Raw genomic sequence first — 22398 nt, forward strand, 5'->3', positions numbered from 1 at the left:
CAATCTATGAAAGCTCGCTTCTTCTCTTCTACAACCTTCTTTGTTTCCTCGTCCCACCATTCACTACCCTTTCTTTTATTTCCTCCTGTCCTTCTTGTTCCACAGACCATCTTTGCACACTTTGTGGCTCCCTCCTTGAACCATCCCCATTCCTCCTCCACACCTAGTTCTACTCTATCCTTCACTCCCTCCCACTCCTCCTTCAGCTTCTTCTTGTACTCCTTCTCCTTTTCCTTTTCATTTAAAGAGTTCACTCTAAGTACCTCCCTACCTTTTGTCCCTTTCCTCATCCTCCATCTATCCTCCACTCTCAACTTACCTTCCAACAAAAAAATGATCTGATATTCCCCCACCCTCTCCCCTTAGCACATGTACATCCTTAACTCTTCCTAGCATAAACCTATTTACCACTACATAGTCCATTAACGCTCTATCTACCACCCTTCCCTCCACCACCCTCTCCCATGTGTACATACGCTTGACTTTCTTCCGAAACACTGTATTTGCTATCATCAACTCTCTTTCTAGACACATTTCCACAATCAACTCTCCACTGTGATTCTTTCCTGGAACTCCACATTTCCCAACCACTCCATCAATTGGATCATTTCCTACCCTAGCATTAAAGGTCTCCCAGTACTATTACATTGATATAATAATAATGATAATAATGATAATAATGATAGTAATAATAATAATAATAATAATAATAATAATAATAATAATAATAATAATAATAATAATAATAATAATAATAATAATAATAATAATAATAATGATAATAATAATAATAATAATAATAATAATAATAATAATAATAATGATAATAATGATAATAATGATAATAATGATAATAATGATAATAATGATAATAATAATAGTAATAATAATAATAATAATAATAATAATAATAATAATAATAATAATAATAATAATAATAATAATAATAATAATAATAATAATAATAATAATAATAATAATAATAATAATAATAATAATAATTTCATTTGGCAATAAATCAAATACATGAAATACAGATAATGGAAAAAACACATAGTTCGATATTGTTTACAGTTACCGAGGAAAACCCCGCCAAATTTTTTCAACATTGTTATGCTTTGAGTTTGTACAGTCCAAACAAGTGTGCTTTCTTCTTGAATTCGTAAGTGTAATGATTTATTGGTAAGGTATTTTAGTGTGTTGGCATTTGCTCCACTTCAATTCCCGTTTGGCAGTGTATTTGGCATTCTGAGCAGGGGTAAACTTGTGGGTATTTATCAAGATGCTTGTCAGTTTTACAGCTGCAATTACTAATATGTTCGGCTAACTCTTATCATTCTGATTATATTCTACCCAGATATAAGTATAACAAATAATGGTAACGTCGGAAGCTATTGGAAAAGAAAAAATGGACGAACAAGGTAATGGTAACGTCGGTAGCTATTGGAAAATAAAATAAAAGATGGGCGAACAGGGGATAGGTTAGATCAGATCAGGTCTCGCATCAGCAGATCTTACCTCTATCCTTGGCTAACTAATCATTTGAGTATTTGGAACCCCATATATGGAAGCATTGCAAATTAATATTAATGTTGGTAGCAATTATTAGAAAGTTGAAACTGGCAAACAGTTTTGTATATTATAATTATTTTCACTGGCTTCACAGCTGCAATTCTTACGTATATCATTGGGTAGGTTAGGTTAGACAATGATATCGTATTTTAATTTGACTTCTACATCTATCAAAAACAAGGATGGCATCTCACACTTGTTGTGACTTCATTGGTGTATTGCTTTAGGCAGTTTTTTCTGTTATTGATTTCTGCCAAGATGTATATTATGTTGATGTATTATTATTTACAAACTTGATATTTAGGTGTGCTCCTACCTCCCCATAAGTAATTATATTTAGACACCGGGTGCAGGACTTGTGACTGCTGTGAGTAATCTAATCATAAATAGATATGCCACCATATTGGAGGACAAATTGTGAGTAAGAAAGATCTACTGATGATGATGATTTCCTGTTTTTCATATGTAAGAGGTCATTATAAAAATATAAATATATTTCAAAATATTGGGTAATAAAACTTCATTGTTATTACATTGAATTCTCTGTTTAAGGGACATTAATCAGAATAAAATTGCATGAGTCTAGTAAGACTAAGACAATTTTTTTTTTTTTTTTTTTTTTTTTTTTTTTTTTTTTTTTTTTTTTTTTTTTTTTTTTTTTTTTTTTTTTTTTTTTTTTTTTTTTTTTTTTTAAAGTGCACGCCTGTGTATTATAGCATTAGAAAATTAGATATTTGTAAATTATAATACATCAATGTAATAGATATTTTTCTCGGCAGAAATCAAAAACAGAAAACATTGCTAAAAGCTATGCACAAGTGAATGAAGCTGTCGACTCCTTTGACACCATCTTTGTTTTGATAAATACAGAGGTCAAAGATGACAACTCTGATGATCTCTAAAGTTACAGGTACTATATATAAATGCAGGGTAGTTAGGTTAGAATCGATGAATTTATCATACTTTAATATCTTTGACCCCCGCATCAACCAAAAGATGGGATCTCAAGCAGCCAAAGCAGCTATGTTTGTTTATGTATATCTTGTAGCAACTTTTTCTGTTATTGATTCCCACCAAGAATAATGTATATTATGTTGATGTATTATAATTTATTAAATTATTATTTTTGTATTGCTTTATCTTGTAGGTCTAAAAAATTCTCATATTTTTAAATATCAAGAGACATATTTTGTAGACAGAGGTAGAAGTTTACTGTACAGAGAGCCACCAACTGCCAGCTGTTGTTGTTGTTGTCGTTCCCTAGACTGTATGTCCGAGCAGTCCTGTCTCCCCAAGGAATGCCACAGCCGAAACTGGGTTTTCCCACAAATCCTTTATAGAGTGTATGTTGTGTTGTTTGTGTGCATGATTATGTATAATGCAGTCTTCCATTATGTGTTGTATGGTATGGGGTGAAGTGTTACATCCTGGGTAGCTGTTCACAATGCGGTCATCCAGCCTCTTCTGGTAGCTTAGAAGTGCTGGGTGGTGGCCGCACCGCAGTCTGGCCAGGTGGACTCTGTCCTTTCGTGGGAGAGAGGATTCAGAAGGGTGGATATCAGGGGGTCTGGCATGCAGTAATGTGTTGTCTTTCAGTGTGTTAACCACTTCAGTACGGGATTTAAATCTCGCGGGCAGCAGCCAATGCCAGCCGTATGACGTAACGTAATAATATTCGCATCATAAAATATAGTCGCCGCTTATATCGATCGTTCTCTCTTTCACCCGCGAATTTTGAAAACCACAGAGAATGGGATTCAGGGCACATTTGGGAGAATGTAAAAACACAGGGGCGACTACAATAAATATAATCAAGACGCCGATATGGCAGCGTCGCGAATCCACTTGCTCCTCATGACGCCTACGTGTGCGGCACCGTATGGAAGGGGTTAATGGAGCGGTGAGTGATATGATTATGAATATGTTTCCAGAGGCTGGTATTTGGTGGTTGTGGAGGAAGAGAAGAGAGTATCTGTGTGTGATACAGGTCTTTGGGTGTTGTTTTAATGTTTCTTGGTGTGTGTGGGTGTTCTGCTTGGTGTGTGGGAGGGACAGTCGTAGTATAAAAGTGATAGCGGGTGTGATGTTTTTGTGGTGGCTGCGGCAAGTGTTTGTGTGCCGCTCATGTCGAGGTGGTCCTTGACTTTGAGGACTTTTGTTTCATGGTGTAAATGGTCTGTAGGTGTTGTATTTGTGCAGCCTGTAATTGTCTTTAGGGCTTTGTTTTGTATGATTTGAAGGGTGTTGTGGTGTCTCACTGAGATTAGGAGCCCATGCAGGACTCACATAATTCATCACTGAGAGTATGCATTGTTTGTATATTGTTGTATTAGTTTCTTTGTTTTGTCCAAATGTTGTTCCAGTGATTGGCTTAAGTGCATTAAGTCTAGGTGTACCAGTTGGTGATCCAGACATTGACTGGGAGGAGACTGTCTCAAACTAATTATTTACCAATTTGATTATACACTTACTTTAGCAGTATGTAGATGCACTATTCCCAAAGAACTGCACATCCTGATGTCTGAACAGGCAAAAGTCTTTGATGCTTTGTTTATAATATTTTTTAGCCTATTTCACAGAGTATGAGTTTATTAATTTTTTCTACCCATTAGTGGACAATTTCATTTACTTGTATGAGGGTCCTTTTTCTGGTGATATATCAAGCATAGTTCCAGGTGATGCATTAAGCATAGTTCAGAGTAATTCCATGACAGTAGCTAATTACTAATTGAACTCGTATACCCTCTACTCTTGTAAAAATATAGCTCATTTCCTCTGCTTGCAAGCATTTTTCTTGCTACTCCTTTCATACAGGGATACACTATTTACCTAGAATTAGGTAAATACAGTACAGGCATAATGGCAATGGCTCTCCTTGGGAACTGATAAACAAGTGCCTGTCCCTCCTACATTTGATAAGTTAGTGACTATTTTGTTATCCATTGCATGCATTTTAGCTTTTTTACTTTTTTGCTCTTCAAATGTCTTTGATAAAAAAAAAAATATATATATATATATATATATATATATATATGTATGTATATATATATATGCAATAAAAACACTAGGAGCGCGTGTTCACAAATGCGTAAGTAACCACTAGGAAAAGTAAACTAACGAAGCAGAGCGCTTTCGTATAATTACATCTGTGTATCTGCACTGAAGATGTAATTATACGACAGCGCTCTGCTTCGTTTGTCTACTTTTCCTAGTGGTTACTTATGCATATATATATATATATATATATATATATATATATATATATATATATATATATAATAACCTCAGATGCAAACCAAAATACATTTGAGATGGAATGGATGCCTGAGGGATTCCAGTTCATACTTGCCAATAAATTAGAATTTGCAAAGAAGTCTTAGAGATGTGTAGCATCCCTAAACACAGATTCTAAATTGTAATTCTGTAGTAATCTAGAGTGGTTGCATACCTTTAGTAAAAATCTACCTTGCTTAATTAGCTGCTGTCCCCTTGTATGCATATACCTCGTACAAAACATTCTAGGACCTAACCCAACTAAAACCTAGCCTGTATACTAGTTGAAGACAGAAAAGTATTCTGAAGTAAAGCAAGTTTACATAGTTTATCTTAGACTATGCCCTCTATTGTATGATGCAGTGCAAAATATGTATGAGGGCATAATGACCATTGCTACATACATACAGGCTGCCCCATAAGCCTTCCCAACTACACTTAACCACTTCCATACGGTGACGCCTACGTAGGCATCATGAGGAGCAAGTGGGTACGCGATGATGCCGACGTCGGCGTCTTGATTATATTCATTGTAGTTGTACCTACGTAACCTCCATTCTCTCTAAACTGGTTTCATCTTATTTTCTATGGTTATCAAAATTCACGGGTGAAAGAGAAGGAATGATTGAGCACTGACTTTATTTTTTATAATGTGATTATTATGACGCAACATCGCATGTCGGGCAGCTAATTGTGCCAGACGTGCGATGTGCCCCGGAGTGAAGTGGTTAAGAAGCTAATCCCTCTGAAACTACTACACTCACACTTGTCCCCTTTTCCCTTGTAAAGTGGAACTATACAGGCACTCCTCCAGTCCTCCGGCACTCTACCCTCTCCTAAGCAAATATTAAGTAACCTCACCAGCCAGTCCACCATCACTGTACCTCCTTTTTTCAGACATTCTGCATGACATCCATCCAGACCAGGTGCCTTACCTGCTCTCATCATCTTAACAACTGCTTTCACTTCATCCTTCTTTATTTCTCCTCCATTTTCCTCACTCATCACGGTCATTTTCTTAGCACTTCCCATTGCAACTACCTTTCCCTCCCTATCCTCCTTCACATTTAGCAACTCCCTAAAATACTCTGCCCATCTTCCTCTTACTGCCTTCTCTTCCATTATCATCTCTCCATCTGCACCTTTTACCTTTTCTTCTCTACTTGATTTGCCTCCTCTTCCTCTCTTAATTCCTTTCCAAATCCTCTTTTTATTACTTCCAAAATTTTCGGTCATACTCTTATCTCATTTCACATCTGCTCTCCTCTTTGCCTGCTTTATCTTATGCTTTACTTCTCTTTTCTTTGTACCTCTCATATGACTCCCTCGTCCTATTTTTAACTAATCTGCAAAAGCTCGCTTCTTCTCTTCTACAACCTTCTTTGTTTCCTCATCCCACCACTCACTACCCTTCCTTCTATTTCCTCCCATCCTTCTTGTTCCACACACCATCTTTGCACACTTTGTGACTCCCTCCTTGAACCATCCCCATTCCTCCTCCACTCCTAGCTCTACTCTATCCTTCACTCCCTCCCACTCCTCCTTCAGCTTCTTCTTGTACTCCTTCTCCTTTTCATTTTCATTTAAAGATTTCACTCTAAGCACCTCCCTACCTTTTGTCCTTTTCCTCTTTCTCCATCTATCCTCCACTCTCAACTTACCTTCCACCAAAAAATGATCTGATATTCCCCCACTCTCTCTCCTTAGAACATGTACATCCTTAACTCTTTCTATTGTACTACTATATACCTCTAGTCCATTAATGCTCTATCTACCACCCTTCCATCCACCACCCTCTCCCATGTGTACTAATGCTTGACTTTCTTCCGAAACAATGTATTTGCTATCATCAACTCTCTAGACACATCTCCACCATCAACTCTCCACTGTGATTCTTTCCTGGAACTCCACATTTCCCAACCACTCCATCTATTGGTTCATTTCGTACCCTAACATTAAGGTCTCCCAATGCTACTACATTAACCTTTCTCCCTAATTCCTCTGTGCACTCATTTAAATCTATCCAAAAAGCCTCCCTTTCTTCTACACTCTTCTCACTGCCAGGCCCATATACACTTACAAAAACCCACATCTCCTTACCTAGTTTTACCTTCATCCACATTAACCTTGAACAAACCTCCTTCCACTCCACTACTTGTTTACCTATCTCTTCACTTACTAGGATAGCCACCCCTTCTCTCCCTCGCCCTCTCTTCACTCCTGAGAACCTCCCAACTACACTCCCAAACTCACACTTGCCCCTCCCTCACAACTTAGTTTCACTCAAAACCAACACATCCATCTTTTTTCTCACAAAGATACTACCTATCTTTTCCCTTTTACTCTCATCTGTACTACATCCACGCACATTAAAAGACCCAAACCTTAGGGTGCTGGTTGGAAAACCCCTAGACCCTTTTATGCCTTTACTTTTTTTAGGAATGTGCCCTGTGGGGCTACAAGGAGAAGGATGCCTATTCCTAATCCCCATCCCATTTATCTCGCCTCTTACGATTCAAGTGGGAATACTTGGTGGCAGCACAGGGTAGGCAAAACAAGGAAATGAATATTCAGAGAAATGGTACAGGACAACAGGAGGTTGGGGGGATAGCATAACAGAGGGATAGTAGCAGTATAATCAAAATGTCATAATTTCTCTATGAACAGAGTCCTCCTCTATCATAGACAAAATGATGTGTGGCTCTGGTCCCTAGGGACATCCCATATAGACCCTAAAGTATCAACTGCATGCTATTTTGCCACAACACCATGCAGCCAATATCCCAGATGGGGAAAGATATGTAACTTGATTTATACTAATTGTGATAGATTATTTGTGCAGTACTATGAAGTAGATGATGGAGGTGGTGACAATGATGTAATGTACTGCACAGCAAAGCAGAACATTTACAGCTCTTCTGAAGGCTCCTCTTCAGCAAGTGCTTCTTCATGAGATGTATGTGCTGAGTAGGCATGTTTTCTTTCCTCCTACTACCTAGATACATTGTGATACACAGTTGTTGTTGTTATACCCTAGACCATCTGGCCGAACAGTCCCTTCTCTGACGATCGTCGTGACTGGAACAGGTATTTCCCATAAATAATTGACAATATATATTGTGTTGCTGGCATGCATGATTGTGTACAATACAATCTTCTGTGATGTGTTGTAGTATGGGGTGAAGTGCTGCTTAGTAGGGCTGGAAGTTGGCCACACAGCAGTCTGGCCAGGTAGCCTCTGATCTTTCAGCAGAGGGATGGATATCATGGGGTCTGGCATGCAGCAATGTATTGTCTTGATGTTTCTTAGCATGTATGGGTGATCTGTTATGCAATGTAGTGAGTGGGTTGTGTTTGTGGAGGCTGTGGCAAGTGTTTGTGTGCCTCTTGTGTCAAGGTGATCCTTGACTTTGAGGACTTTTGTTTTATGGTGTAGATGGTCTAGAGGTGATGTATATGTGCAGCCTGTAATTGTCTTTAGAGTTTTATTCTGCATAGTCTGTAGAGTGTTGGCATGTGTCTTGATGAGATTATAGGCCTAAGTGGGGCTTACATCATTCATCACTATGTGTACATATTGTTTATATAGTGTAATGGTAGTTTGTTTTGTCCAGATGTTGTACTTGAAAGTGATTTAAGTGTGTTGAGTCTAGGTGTGTATTTTGTCTATGTGATGTGTTGCCTGAATGGCATAAAAGTATCAAATGTTACTCTAAGAATCTTGGGTGTGTGCGTGTGTGGTATGAGGGCGTTTTTGATAAAGAGGCATGGTATGTATTTGTGTTCTGCTATCCAGCTGGTGAGAAGTGTGGCTGTGGATTTGGTTAGGATTATTTTGAGTTTATTTGTGGTGAAACAGGTGTTGAATGTGTAGGTATGGCTGTTGTATTTCTTTGGCTGTATGCATTGTGGTGTATGCATGTAATTATCTTGTTTGTATTTACCTAGTTGTAATTTGCGGGAGAAGAGCTATGCTCATAGGGACCCACAGTTGTATCTTTCCACATCCAGTTCTTTCTTAAAGTTGTGTATAGTGTTAGCACTTACTGTTTTCTTTTTCAATTTATTCCATGTATCTATCACTCCATGTGGAAAGCTATTCTTTATCAGATCTTTTCTGTAACTGTTCTTCTTAAGTTTCTTCTTGAGTCCCTTTGAATTTTTTCTGTCCCATTTAAGTAGATCATCCCTGTCAAGGATTTCCATCCCTTTCATAATTCTATAGATGGTTATCAAATTGCCTCTTTTTCTTCTTTGCTCCAGAGTTAATAAGTTTAGTTTGTCCAGTCTTTGTTCATATGTCAACATGCTGAGTGTTGGTGCCATTTTTGTTAGTGCTCTTTGAATTCTTTCTAGTTTCTTTATGTTTGTTTTTTTTGTACTGGGTGTCCATAGTGACGCTGCATACTCTAATTTTGGTCTTATCAGTGTAACTAGGATCTTCTTCACCATTTTCTCATCCATGGAGTCAAAGGCCACTTTCATTGATCATATTAAGTTGTAGGTTTCTCCAACTATTTTGTTTACATATTTGTCTGGTGTCATGTCATTTGAAATGATCACTCCTAGGTCTCTTTCTGAATTTATTTTTGTAAGAGGCGAGAAGAAAGGGACGGGGATTGGGATTAGGCATCCTTCTCCTTGTAGCCCCACAGGGCACATTCCTAAAAGTAAAGGCAAAGGCATAAGAGGGTCTGGAAGTTCTCGGACCAGCACCCTAAGGTTTGGGTCTTTTAATGTGCGTGGATGTGGTACAGATGAGAGTAAAAGGGAAGAGATAGGTAGTATGTTTGTGAGAAGAAAGATGGATGTGTTGGCTTTGAGTGAAACTAAGCTGAAAGGGAAGGGCAATTGTAAGTTTGGGAGTGTAAGTGGGAGGTTATCAGGAGTGAAGAGAGGGCGAGGGAGGGAAGGAGTGGCTATACTAGTAAGTGAAGAGATAGGTAAATGTGTAGTGGAGTGGAAGGAGGTTTCCTCAAGGATAATGGGGATGAAGGTGAAACTGGGAAAGGAGATGTGGGTTTTTGTAAGTGCATATGGGCCTGGCAGTGAGAAGAGTGTAGAAGAAAGGGAGGGCTTTTGGATAGATTTAAATGAGTGCATAGAGGGTTTAGGGAGAAGTGTAAATGTAATAGTACTGGGAGACCTTAATGCTAGGGTAGGAAAGGATCCAATTGATGGAGTGGTTGGGAAATGTGGAGTTCCAAGGCAAAATCGTAGTGGAAAGTTGATGGTGGAAATGTGTCTAGAGAGTTGATGATAGCAAATACAGTGTTTAGGAAGGAAATCAAGCATAAGTACACATGGGAGAGGGTGGTGGATGGAAGGGTGGTAGATAGAGCTTTAATGGACTATTTAGTGGTAAATAGGACTATGATAGGATGAGTTAAGGATGTACATGTGCTAAGGGGAGAGGGTGGAGGAATATCAGATCATTTTTTGGCGGAGGGTAAGTTGAGAGTGGAGGACAGATAGAGGAAGAGGAAAGGGACAAAAGGTAGGGAGGTGCCTAGAGTGAACTCTTTAAATGAAGAGGAAAAGGAGAAGGAGTACAAGAAGAAGCTGAGGGAGGAGTGGGAGGGAGTGAAGGATAGAGTAGAACTTGGTGTGGAGGAGGAATGAGGGATTTTTCAAAGAGGGGGTCACAAGGTGTACAAAGATGGTGTGTGGAACAAGAAGGACAGGAGGAAATAGAAGGAAGGGTAGTGAATGGTGGGATGAGGAAATGAAGAAAGTTGTAGAAGAGAAGAAGCGAGCTTACACAGATTGGTTACAAAATAGGACGAGGGAGTCATATGAGACGTACAAAGAAAAGAAAAGAGAAGTAAAGAAAAAGGTAAAGGAGGCAAAGAGGAGAGCAGATGTAAAATGGGGTAAGAGTATGACAGAAAATTTGAAAGTAATAAAAAGATGTTTTGGAAAGATATTAAGAGAGGAAGAGGAGGCGAATCAAGTAGAGAAGAAAAGGTAAAAGGTGCAGATGGAGAGATGATAATGAAGGAGAAGGCAGTAAGGGGAAGATGGGCAGAATATTTTAGGGAGTTGCTAAATGTGAAGGAGGATAGGGAGGGAAAGATAGCTGCAGTGGGAAATGCTAAGAAAATGAGAGTGATGAGTGAGGAAAATGGAGGAGAAATAAGGAAGGATGAAGTGAAGGCAGCAGTTAAGATGATGAAAGCAGGTAAGGCACCTGGTCTGGATGGATGCCATGCAGAATGTCTTAAAAAAGGAGGTATAGTGATGGTGGACTGGTTGGTGAGGTTATTTAATGTTTGCTGGAGAGAAGGTAGAGTGCCGGAGGACTGGAGGAGCGCTTGTATAGTTCCACTTTACAAGGGAAAGGGGGACAAGTGTGAATGTAGTAGTTTCAGAGGGATCAGCTTGTTAAGTGTAGTTGGGAAGGCTTATGGGAGGATCTTGATTGAGAGGATTAGGAGAGGAACAGAGTAATTGGTGAGGAACAGTGTGGATTTAGGACAGGTAGAGGTTGTGTAGATCAGATCTTTGTGGTAAGACAGATATGTGAGAAAGCTATAGGAAAGGGGAAGGATGTTTTTTGGGCCTTTATGGATCTGGAAAAGGCTTACGACAGGGTAGACAGAAAGGCACTGTGGGAGGTTATGCAGATATATAGGATAGGATGAAAGCTTCTGGGAGCTGTCAAGAGTTTTTATGAGAGTAGTAGAGCTTGTGTCAGGATTAGAAATGGAGAGAGTGAGTGGTTTGAGGTAAGGGTGGGACTTCGTCAAGGATGCGTTATGTATCCCTGGCTGTTCAACTTATACATCGATGGGGTAGTGCGAGAGGTAAATGCAAGGGTAGTGGGTCAGGGATTGGAGATGGTTAAAGAAAATGGAGAAAAGTGGGAGGTGAGCCAGCTGTTGTTTGTGGACGACACTGCGCTTGTGGCAGGATCGGAGGAGGGATTGAGGAAGTTGGTGACAGAGTTTGGGAGAGTGTGTGATAGAAGAAAGCTGAAGATAAATGTGGGTAAAAGTAAGGTGATGAGATGTACAAGGGGTGAAAGTGGCAGTAATCTGGAAGTGAGCATTATGGGAGAGCAACTGGAGGAAGTGGATAGTTTTAGATATTTGGGTACAAATGTGGCAGGAAAAGGTGGAGTAAAGGTGGAGGTAGAATGTAGATTGAGAGAAGCGAGTAAATGCCTTGGTGGATTAAAAAGTGTAATGAGGAATAGAAATTTGGAAATGGATGCTAAGAGGAGACTGTATGAAGGAGTGATTGTGCCAACAGCACTGTATGGAGCAGAAACATGGAACATAAGAGAGGAAGAGAGAAGGAGCTTGAATGTGTTTGAGATGAAGTGTCTGAGAAGTATGATGGGGGTTACTAGGCTAGATAGAGTGAGAAATGAGGAGGTGAGGAGGAGAACAGGGGTGGAAAGGGAGCTGGGAGATAGGGTTGATGAAAGAGTATTAGGATGGTTTGGACACATGGAAAGAATGAGTGAAGAAAGACTAGTAAAGGAGGTATGGAAGGCAGATGTGGAGGGAGTGAGTATGAGGGGGCGTCCTAGGATGAGATGGATGGATGGGGTGAAGGGGGCTTTGGGAAAGAGGGGAATGTCTGTTGAGGAAGGATGGGAGAGGACAGAAGACAAGGGTGAATGGAGAATGGTTGTATGTGGAAGATGTTGTGATGCATGAGGTGGAATGGATGGGGGGGGATGGGGGGGTGAGGTAGTGTGTGTGAGCAAAATTTTGACGCAGCCCGAAGGGATGTCTCCCCGTCCTCTCCTTTTTATGGGGGGACGGAGAGGGGGGGGTCGCCGATTTAATGAAGTGGCCTTGCTGTGCATGTGTTGTGTCTTGCAACACTGCTTCTGACCCAGGGCAGTGGACATGGTGCAGGGATGACCCGTCATCTAGGAGGTGCTAAGGTGGGAGGGAGGGGTGTGGAGTGTTTTCGGGGATGGAATGGGTGGGAATGATTTTATGCCTTTTCCTTTTTGGCTACCTCCCTTGTAAGGGGGAAAAAGCCTTGGTATATGTATATGTATGTAACTTCTTTTGTTCTAATTTTGTAATGTCAATCTTATGATTACAGTGTGACAATTGTGTAGGAAGAGATTTGTATTTCTGAGGTGTGGGGTGTGGGTATATCATGCATGTATAGATTAAAGAAGGTGGGGGATAGGGCTGTGCTTTGAGGTACTCTGTTCCTAAAATTTCTGATGAGTAATGACTGGCTATTATATGACACATAGGCATTTCTACTTTTCAAATAATACATCATAATAGTTGAGATTGTTTTAGTAGGTATATCTGGTATATACAGTATATGTATATATATATATATATATATATATATATATGTATATATATGTATATACATATATATATATATATATATATATGAGAGAGAATGTGGGTGGGGAAGGGCAAACGAAGATGTGTTAGGAATAGAGTTTATTGCCCTAACGTTGCGACCAACTTGGTCTTCTTCAGAGGACTACAGCATTACAGACGGATCACAATTCTTATATTCGTAGTGAGAGGGAACCCGCCAAGGTATGAGCGTCATGTTTTCCCTTTGGCTAACGATTTAATTATTAGGACACTTGCTGCTTTCGAGAGGCATTTAAATCCGTCTCTGTCGTTGTTGTTCTTGTTGGCGGCGATATGTGCAGCTTCCACAGTTTTTCTCATTTTCTTCTCAAATCCCTCGTGTAGAATTTCTGCGTTGTTCCAATCAGGTAGATGTCCACATTTGTCCAGGTGACGAACCAGGGAGTTAGATGTTCTATGAGCCCTGAGATCGTTTTTGTGCTCATTCAAGCGTTTATTGAATCCTCGACCTGACTCACCGAAATAAGATGATGGACAACCGTTGCATGGAATACGGTAAATGACACTGAGATTATTGCGCATATTATTATGTTTCTTAAATATTTTTCCTATTTTATTGGAAGATATTTTTGCTATATTTATTCCACCTTTTAACAAATAATCATCAATAGCTATGGTGTTTATAGAATTAGGGACAGAAATAAAATGAGACTTATCCTTTCCCGGGGTCCGGACGTTTGAGCCATCGTAGATCTTCTTGGCTTTCCTCGTTGTCCTGGTGATCAAACCTCCGGGGTATTTCAGCTTCCTAAAGGTATTCTTGATGTAAGTAAGTTCATCCTCTAGGAATTCTTCACTGCAGATACGAAAAGCTCTGAGAAAGAAACCTATTAGAACACCCGTTTTAACACGTCTGCTGTGTGCTGAAAAATAATGGACAAAGTCGTCCCTATTGGTGGGTTTCCTGTACACCGAGAAACTTACCTGTTGAGAACCTCTGTGTATCAATGTATCTAAAAATGGTAAATTACACTCTTTTTCTAGTTCAACTGTGAATTGAATGTCTTTATTCACAGCGTTGAGTCTTCTCAACTTATTTTCTATATTAGTTCTTTTTGGCATCACCACGATTATGTCATCCACGTACCTTAACCAAGTGGTACCTCTTCCCATGATGTTGATGTATTTGTCCATTTCTAATACTTCAATGAATAAACATGCCATGACAGCAGATAATGGACTCCCCATTGCGAGACCTCTAATCTGTTTAAATTCAATGTTGTTAAACATAAAATATCCAAATTTGACACACATGGAAATAAGTTTTATATAATCAGATCTTGGGACTGGAAGGATATCATCATCGATATCTGTTGTTACTTTCTTCACTGCTTCTAGGGCATCAAAAATAGAAACATTTGTGAATAACGCTGTTATATCGAAGCTTGCCAACTTTTTATCACTTACATTTAGATCTTTAAGTCTCTGGATCAGGTCGGAAGAATTTCTTAAATGGGCCCCGCTGATGGAACCGATGACATTGGAAAGGGGTTTTGCCAGACATTTCGCTAGTCTGTGCGGAGCGCTACCAATCCCTGAAGTTATGGGCCTCATGGGGATATTTACCTTATGTACTTTAGGTAGACCGTGCATTAACGGGGGTTTTGGAGCTTCTTCTAGTAATCCTAACAACTTTTTTCCCCTGGTTGATTTACAGTACCACATTTCAATTTCTGCATGTCGGCCTTGATGGCTTAGGATTAAAGTGCATTTTTTCTATTAGACAAACAGGTAATTTACCAAATGTGACAAGAAAAGAATATGGAAATCACCTCTACAATTTCTTAGGCCAATTGTGTTTATTATGTTTTGCTAAATAATAACATAGGTACACCACTTACCAGTGTATCTTAAATTATGAATTGCATAACTTATTTTTGTCAGAGGAGTGAGATGAAGTGAATAAACCTTCCTAGAGTAAGTCCTGTTTAGATTCAGTTCTTATGAGCCCAAACATGTAATGTTATTGAGTTATATCAAAATATGACTATTGTGACCAACTGGGCCATTCTCTACCTCCAAATCTCATGAGAAAACAGCTAAAACAAAATTTGAGTCCTGATCATGGTGGGGTGAGTGGGAATGTAGATTTTGAATGATTTTCAGCACATTTCTAATCAAATAGAATGCAATATGTCATAGCACCATATCTGTTAGTGTTTCTATCTATTTTATGTTCGGTGATAGCAAGTACAAAGGGTCTGTTTAGGTACCAAGGGACTTGAGTTTGAAATGGTTTGATTATGAAACATCCACTATCCTATTACAGTGTATTACAGATTTTCAGAGGTGTCAGTCTTATGATTACATTTTTTTTTCCAGGATAAGGGTAACTATCACCAATTCTTTGGAAGAGCTATCCACAGATTGCCTGTGTCATACCATGAAAAGGATCCAGTGTAACATATGTAGCAGAGCTATATCACGAGTCATCTTAGATATCGTGTGATGTCCCTTACTAGAGAGAAACCTTTCCAGTGTGACCTGTGTGATTCAGCTTTCTCACTTAAAGGTTATCTCAAATGGCACAAAAATCGCCTCAAAGATCATTTGGTAACCCACACAGGAAAAAGCCTTTCCAAGGTAACCTATGTGATTCTGCTTTCTCACAAAAGGATGGTCTCACAAATCATATGAAGAGCCATACAAGAGAGAAGCCCTTTCAGTGTGACCTGTGTGATTCTGCTTTCTCACAAAAAGGTTCTCTCACACAGCATATGAGGACCCACACAGGTGAAAAGCCTTTCCAATGTGACAAGTGCAATGCAACTTTCTCACAAAAGAATCACCTCAAATTTCATATGATGACCCACACTGGAGAGAAGCCATTCCAGTGTGGCCTGTGCAATAAAACTTTCTCACAAAAGAATCAGCTCAAAGGTCACATGATGATTCACACAGGAGAGAAGCCTTTCCAGTGTGACATATGTGATTCTGCTTTCCCACAGAAAGGTTCTCTCACACAGCATATGAGGACCCACACAGGAGAGAAGCCGTTCCAGTGTGACATATGTGATTCTGCTTTCTCACAGAAACGTTCTCACACAGAGCATATGAGGACCCACACAGAAGAGAAGCCTTTCCAGTGTGATCTTTGTGATTCTGCTTTCTCACAAAAATGTCATCTCATACGGCATATGAGGACCCACATAGGAGAGAAGCCTTTCCGGTGTGGCCTGTGTGATTCTGCTTTCTCAGAAAAGCGTCACCTCACACAGCATGTGATGACCCACACAGGAGAGAAGCCTTTCCAGTGTGTCCTGTGTGATTCTGCTTTCTCACAAAAGGGTTCTCTCTCACTGCATGTGAGGACCCACACAGGAGAGAAGCCTTTCCAGTGTGACCTATGCGATTCTGCTTTCTCACGAAAGGGTTCTCTCTCACTGCATATGAGGACCCACACAGGAGAGAAGCCTTTCCAGTGTGTCCTATGTGATTCTGCTTTCTCACAGAAAGGTTCCCTCACACAACATATGAGGACCCACACAGGAGAGAAGCCGTTCCAATGTGACATATGTGATTCTGCTTTCTCACAGAAACGTTCTCACACAGAGCATATGAGGACCCACACAGGAGAGAAGCCTTTCCAGTGTGACATATGTGATTCTGCTTTCTCACAGAAAGGTTCTCTCAAACAGCATATGAGGACCCACAAAGGAGAGAAGCTTGTCCAGTGTGATCTTTGTGATTCTGCTTTCTCACAAAAGTGTCATCTCATACAACATATGAGGACCCACATAGGAGAGAAGCCTTTCCGGTGTGGCCTGTGTGATTCTGCTTTCTCAGAAAAAAGTTTCCTCACACGGCATGTGATGACCCACACAGGAGAGAAGCCTTTCCAGTGTGTCCTATGTGATTCTGCTTTCTCACGAAAGGGTTCTCTCACACTGCATATGAGGACCCACACAGGAGAGAAGCCTTTCGAGTGTGACATATGTGATTCTGCTTTCTCACAGAAAGGTTCTCTCACACAGCATATGAGGACCCACACAGGAGAGAAGCCTTTCCAGTGTGACCTATGTGATTCTGCTTTCACACAAAAAGGTTCTCTCACAGAGCATATGAGGACCCACACAGGAGAGAAGCCTTTCCAGTGTAACATATGTGATTCTGCTTTCTCACAGAAAGGTTCTCTCACACAGCATATGAGGACCCACACAGGAGAGAAACCTTTGAAGTGAGACCTGTGCAATACAGCTTGCTCATGCAAGAATCACCTCAGATTTCATATGATGACCCACGCTGGAGAGAAGCTATTGTAGTGTGGCCTCTGCAATACAGCTTGGTCACAAAATATTGAGCTCAAAGGTCATGTTATCCACACAGGAAAGAAACCTTCCAATGTAACAATTGTGATTTTGCTCCCACACAAATGGATTCTCACACAGCATATGATGACCCACACAGGAAAGAAGCCCTTCCAATGTGACTTGTGCAATCCAGCTTTCTCACAAAAAATCACTTTAAATTCCATATGATAACCCACACTGGAGAGAAGCCCTTCCAGTGTGGTCTGGGAAATAAAACTTTCACACAAAAGTGTCACCTTATAGATCATATGATTATATGCACAAGAGAGAAGCCTTTCCAGTGTGTCCTGTGTGATTATGCTTCCTCACAAACAAAACAAACAAAATCCCTCACAAAGCATATGAGGATCCAGACAGGAGAGAAGCTTTTCCAGTGAGACCTGTGTAATTCTGCTTTCTCACTAAAGATTCTCACACAACACATGAGTACTTGCACAAGAGAGAAGCCTTTCCAGCATGATCAATGTGATGCAGTTTTATTACAAAAGAATCATCTCAAATATCACGTGATGATCCACGTAGAATAGTCTTTCTAGTGTAACCTGTACAATTCAGCTTTCTCACAACTCTGGAACAAAGAAGAGAAAGAGGAGATCTACTGACTATAGAATCATGATAGAGATGATTTATTAAAATGGGACAACAGAAAAACAAGAGGACATGAAAAGAAACTCAAAAAGGATAACTATAGAAGAGATCTGAAAAAAAAAACATAACTTTCCACATAGAGTGGTGGATACTTGGAATAAACCAGATAGGAAACTGTGTGTGCAAACACTATTCAAGATTTTAAGAAAAAGCTTGATGCTGAAAGATACAAAGATGGGTCACCACAAGCATAGCTCCCTTCCTGTATAATAGATGTAGGTAAATATAAAAGAGGTGTCTCAATCAGCACATGGTGACACACTGGTGAGAATCCATTCCATTGTGAACTGTGTAATGAACAGTGTTCCCTCTGAGCTGCACTTGTGTGTGCAGACCTGTACAACTAGTGCACAAAGGATAAATGTGCACACACAAGGTTTTCAAGATGAAATTGAAGTGTTTTAATTAAATAAATTGAATTATAATTTCATAATGTATGTGACTATACACATAAATGTCCACACACAGATCTCCATGACACACACCCATCACATGTACACACACAGGAAAAAAAATCCTATCTTATTATAACCTTGTGCCAGAAAGATGATCAGGCCAGATGCCTGATATCACCAATCACCCACATAACCATTGTATTCTTTACAAAGGCGGAGCATGCCGACAGGAGACCTTTTGGTCCATATCTAGGTCGGATGCAAAAAATAATAATAATAAAACAAAAACTATAATAATGTAAATAACAAAATACATAAATGCATAGGTATAGTTAAATAATAAACAAACAGGTAAATAGTAAATAGTAATAAATTGACATATAACTAATAATAAATGAAAATCAAAGAGACGAATGATAACAAAACAAAAACAAATAATATAAAATAAATTATAATCATTACAGCATCTTGCTTAAGTTTATCTAAATGATCCTTAAAGTTTCGAACTGAACTACACTGCACTACCTGTGCAGGAAGTTTATTCCATTCATTAACTACATGGTTGGCAAAGTTGTTTCTACCTACTTCCAAATTGAATCTATTTCCGAACAGTTTGAGACCATTGTTTCTTGTTTGATTCTCATTCATTGTGAAAATTTTGTCACTTTTGATGTCAATTCCCTTTAGAATTTTAAAGACCTGTATCAATTCACCTTTGAGTCTACGCTTTTTTAGGGGAAACAGATTCATATGTTTTAGTCGATTTTTGTATGATTTATTTTTGATATTTGGAATCAGTTTTGTGGCTCGCCATTGTACTTTTTCCAGTCTGTCAATGTCTTTAATGAGATTCGGTGACCATACGGAAACAGCATTTTCCAAATGTGGACGAACTAACGATTTATAGCTTGTTAATGAGTGATGTACTTTTGAAATCAAAAGATCGTGCAATCAGTCCTAGAATCTTATTTGCTTTCTCAGAGGCTGAAATACACTGCTTGGATGATATGAGGTCGTTACTGATAATTACGCCGAGATCTTTTTCACTGTCCACTTTAGTTAACGAATTTCCAAATAACTTGTAATCGTACTTACTGTTATTTTTACCTATGTGCATTACCTTGCATTTACTTGTGTTAAATTTCATTAGCCACTTTTCAGACCATTGCTGTAATTGATCTAAATCTTCTTGAATACACATGCGTGGCTCAACACCAAACACAATCACTTATTTTTATTAATAAGATGTAAACCTCAGCCACAGCTAAGACAACGATGTAATGAACAACAAACATAATGTCAATCAAATCCAGCACCTATGTAATTAGTAATTCCAGGTCAGCAGTTTGACCTAAGTCAAACTGCTGACCTGGAATTACTAATTACATAGGTGCTGGATTTGATTGACATTATGTTTGTTGTTCATTACATCGTTGTCTTAGCTGTGGCTGAGGTTTACATCTTATTAATAAAAATAAGTGATTGTGTTTGGTGTTGAGCCACGCATGTGTATTCAAGAAGATTTAGATCAATTACAGCAATGGTCTGAAAAGTGGCTAATGGTCCAGGCTGGTTGGAGGACCATCAGTGTGGGTGAGAGAAAGCCTCCAGGCAGTGACTGTAAGGTTGTACAAAATGTGAATAGAAGAAACTAAAGGCACTTTGAGTTTTATTAACCAAAGGGAACAACAATGATGGAATGAGGAATTCAAAATAAAAGATGTGATTTTGAGAATCTATCATTGACCTCTGAAATATAAGTGTTCAATTTCATAATTTCACATATAGTTATGAGATAATTTGTACTGTGGTCATTATTCATCATTAGTTGTTCAATCAAGTGTAATAAAACATAAATTTTGTCTCCTTAAAGTAAATACTAATGGCCTGATAATTCTGAATACTTGATACAATTTTTTTTTTCTCTGTATCAAATTCTATGTGGACAAAAATCTGTAGAATTTCCTACTGAGACCTATTAAAGAATAATGGCATGAGAAAGAAGATGCTGACAAAAAAAAGGGCTACTAAAAGAGCTTTGGATAACTAGAAATGTTAAGATAAGCACAACATAGTCAAAGCACTGATTGGAAGTTAAAAACTATGGTAAAGGAAAAGGAGCTGTTGGAAAGGCCCATCCTATTTCTATTGACTTTAACTGAAAGATAGACAAAAGAAAACCTAACAAGGCGACTTGTCAAATTCTAAAGAAGGAAATGGTGTGAAGTGAAAACAAGCTGCTAAGGGGATGAAATAATGAAAACTGCTATGCTCATTTACAGGACAGAATCTGAGGATGAGGTACAAGAATGATCAGTGTTCGATATCTCTATTTCACATGATTTTCTCATTTGGCAATAAACATGTTAATGCCCTTTGTCTTGAACATCATGATTTTCTGGCTGATACTAAAGAAACTATTACCTGTAGTTTCATTATTTCAAATTTTCTCTGCACAAAAATAAATCAAAATTATATAAAACTTTACACAAATGGTGGTCATGTGGTCTTAAGGATGAACAGTTCTGTGACTTGGCAAAGTTGATGGATATTGGAGGAACGTTACATCTCGTGCAGACTGAGACTAGGCTCCAGAGGATTTTTTTTAAGTGTGTCCACAGAGATATTTTATGATTTAATTGGCTCCAGGGGCCAAGGGCAACTGCCTACTGGAACACTGAGGGGAACGAGCACTGACTTTCACCACTGGGGCACCTTGTCCCCATGGTAACCACTTATTTTGAAAAGTGGCTCATCATGATTCGAAAGTTTGTTCACTAAGGAGCTAAGCTTTCCCCCCACAACTCATCCTAGTCCCGACACCCAACCATCCAGCACAGGACAACTTCTTAAGGTATTCCCTGTGGTAAGCATCACTGTTGGCCTATATGGGCAACCTAGCCCTGGAAACCATTTTGTCTGGTCCTTCACTGGCAACATTGCTAGCATGGGTGGGCCTCACCTTCTAAGTAAGGAAGAGCTGGGGCCGAAGCCCTCTCTAGCCTCACTTGCAAGGTTATAGGAACACGCAAGCCCCCATCACAACAATGTGGTTTCCATTGGGGGGGGGGGGGGCACAACTAAGTAAATGTAAGACCAATGAAAGGGTGTGGGTGTACACACTTTGATTCTGCTACCCCCCCTTATAGGAAGGAAGGGCCTATTGGTATGTACTACTGCCAGCACTTGTAAGAGGTACACTAGTTGGAAAGTAGGTCATGTCGGAGTTGGTCTGGCAACTGTGTGTTTACATTGTAGTGGAACAGTATAAAAGGGTCAGAACAAACACCATTATAATGACTGGTTTACCATTTTCAGAATTTCCTCTATATTAAGTTTATATGTGTTTGTATAGACATGACCAAATGAATAATCAGTGACCAATATTAATAGCAGTCAAGTGGTGGTTGGTGGTAAGTAGTGAGGTTAGGTGTGTGAAGCATTATTTTGCCATTGAAGGGGCACGGGGCTGGGATATTGAATAGAATGAGATGTGTGTCACGTACCACCTACTTGACCGCTGTTAATATTGATCACTGATTATCTGTTTGGTCATATCAATATCATATCTATTCACATACATGTGCAGAATTATGAAAGGGATGGATGTCCTTGATAGAGATGATTTACTAAAGTGGGATGAAAGAAAAACAAAGAGGACATGGAAAGAAACTTAAAAAGGATAGTTATAGAAGACACCTGAAAAAGAATGGCTTCCCACACAGAGTGGTAGATATCTGGAACAAATTAAATGAGGAAGCAGTGAGTGCAAAAACTATACAAGTATTTAAGATCAAAGTGGATGCTGAAAAATACAAAAGCAGGTCACTA

General features: G+C 39.2%; 1 protein-coding gene across 1 annotated transcript; it reads left to right on the forward strand.

Annotated features, from left to right (window-relative positions):
- Window positions 1–1061: 1061 nt before the first annotated feature.
- LOC143031750 (uncharacterized) lies at window positions 1062–19916 on the forward strand. Its single transcript, XM_076195985.1, has 2 exons — window positions 1062–1162; window positions 15537–19916. Exon 2 carries the CDS (start codon window positions 15737–15739, stop codon window positions 17393–17395), a length of 1659 nt encoding a protein of 552 aa, XP_076052100.1. The 5' UTR covers window positions 1062–1162; window positions 15537–15736; the 3' UTR covers window positions 17396–19916.
- The last annotated feature ends 2482 nt before the right edge of the window (window positions 19917–22398 follow it).

This window comes from Oratosquilla oratoria, chromosome 12, assembly GCF_046742065.1.
Source record: "Oratosquilla oratoria isolate Oo_2021 chromosome 12, ASM4674206v1, whole genome shotgun sequence".
Classification (NCBI taxonomy): Eukaryota; Metazoa; Arthropoda; class Malacostraca; order Stomatopoda; family Squillidae; genus Oratosquilla; species Oratosquilla oratoria.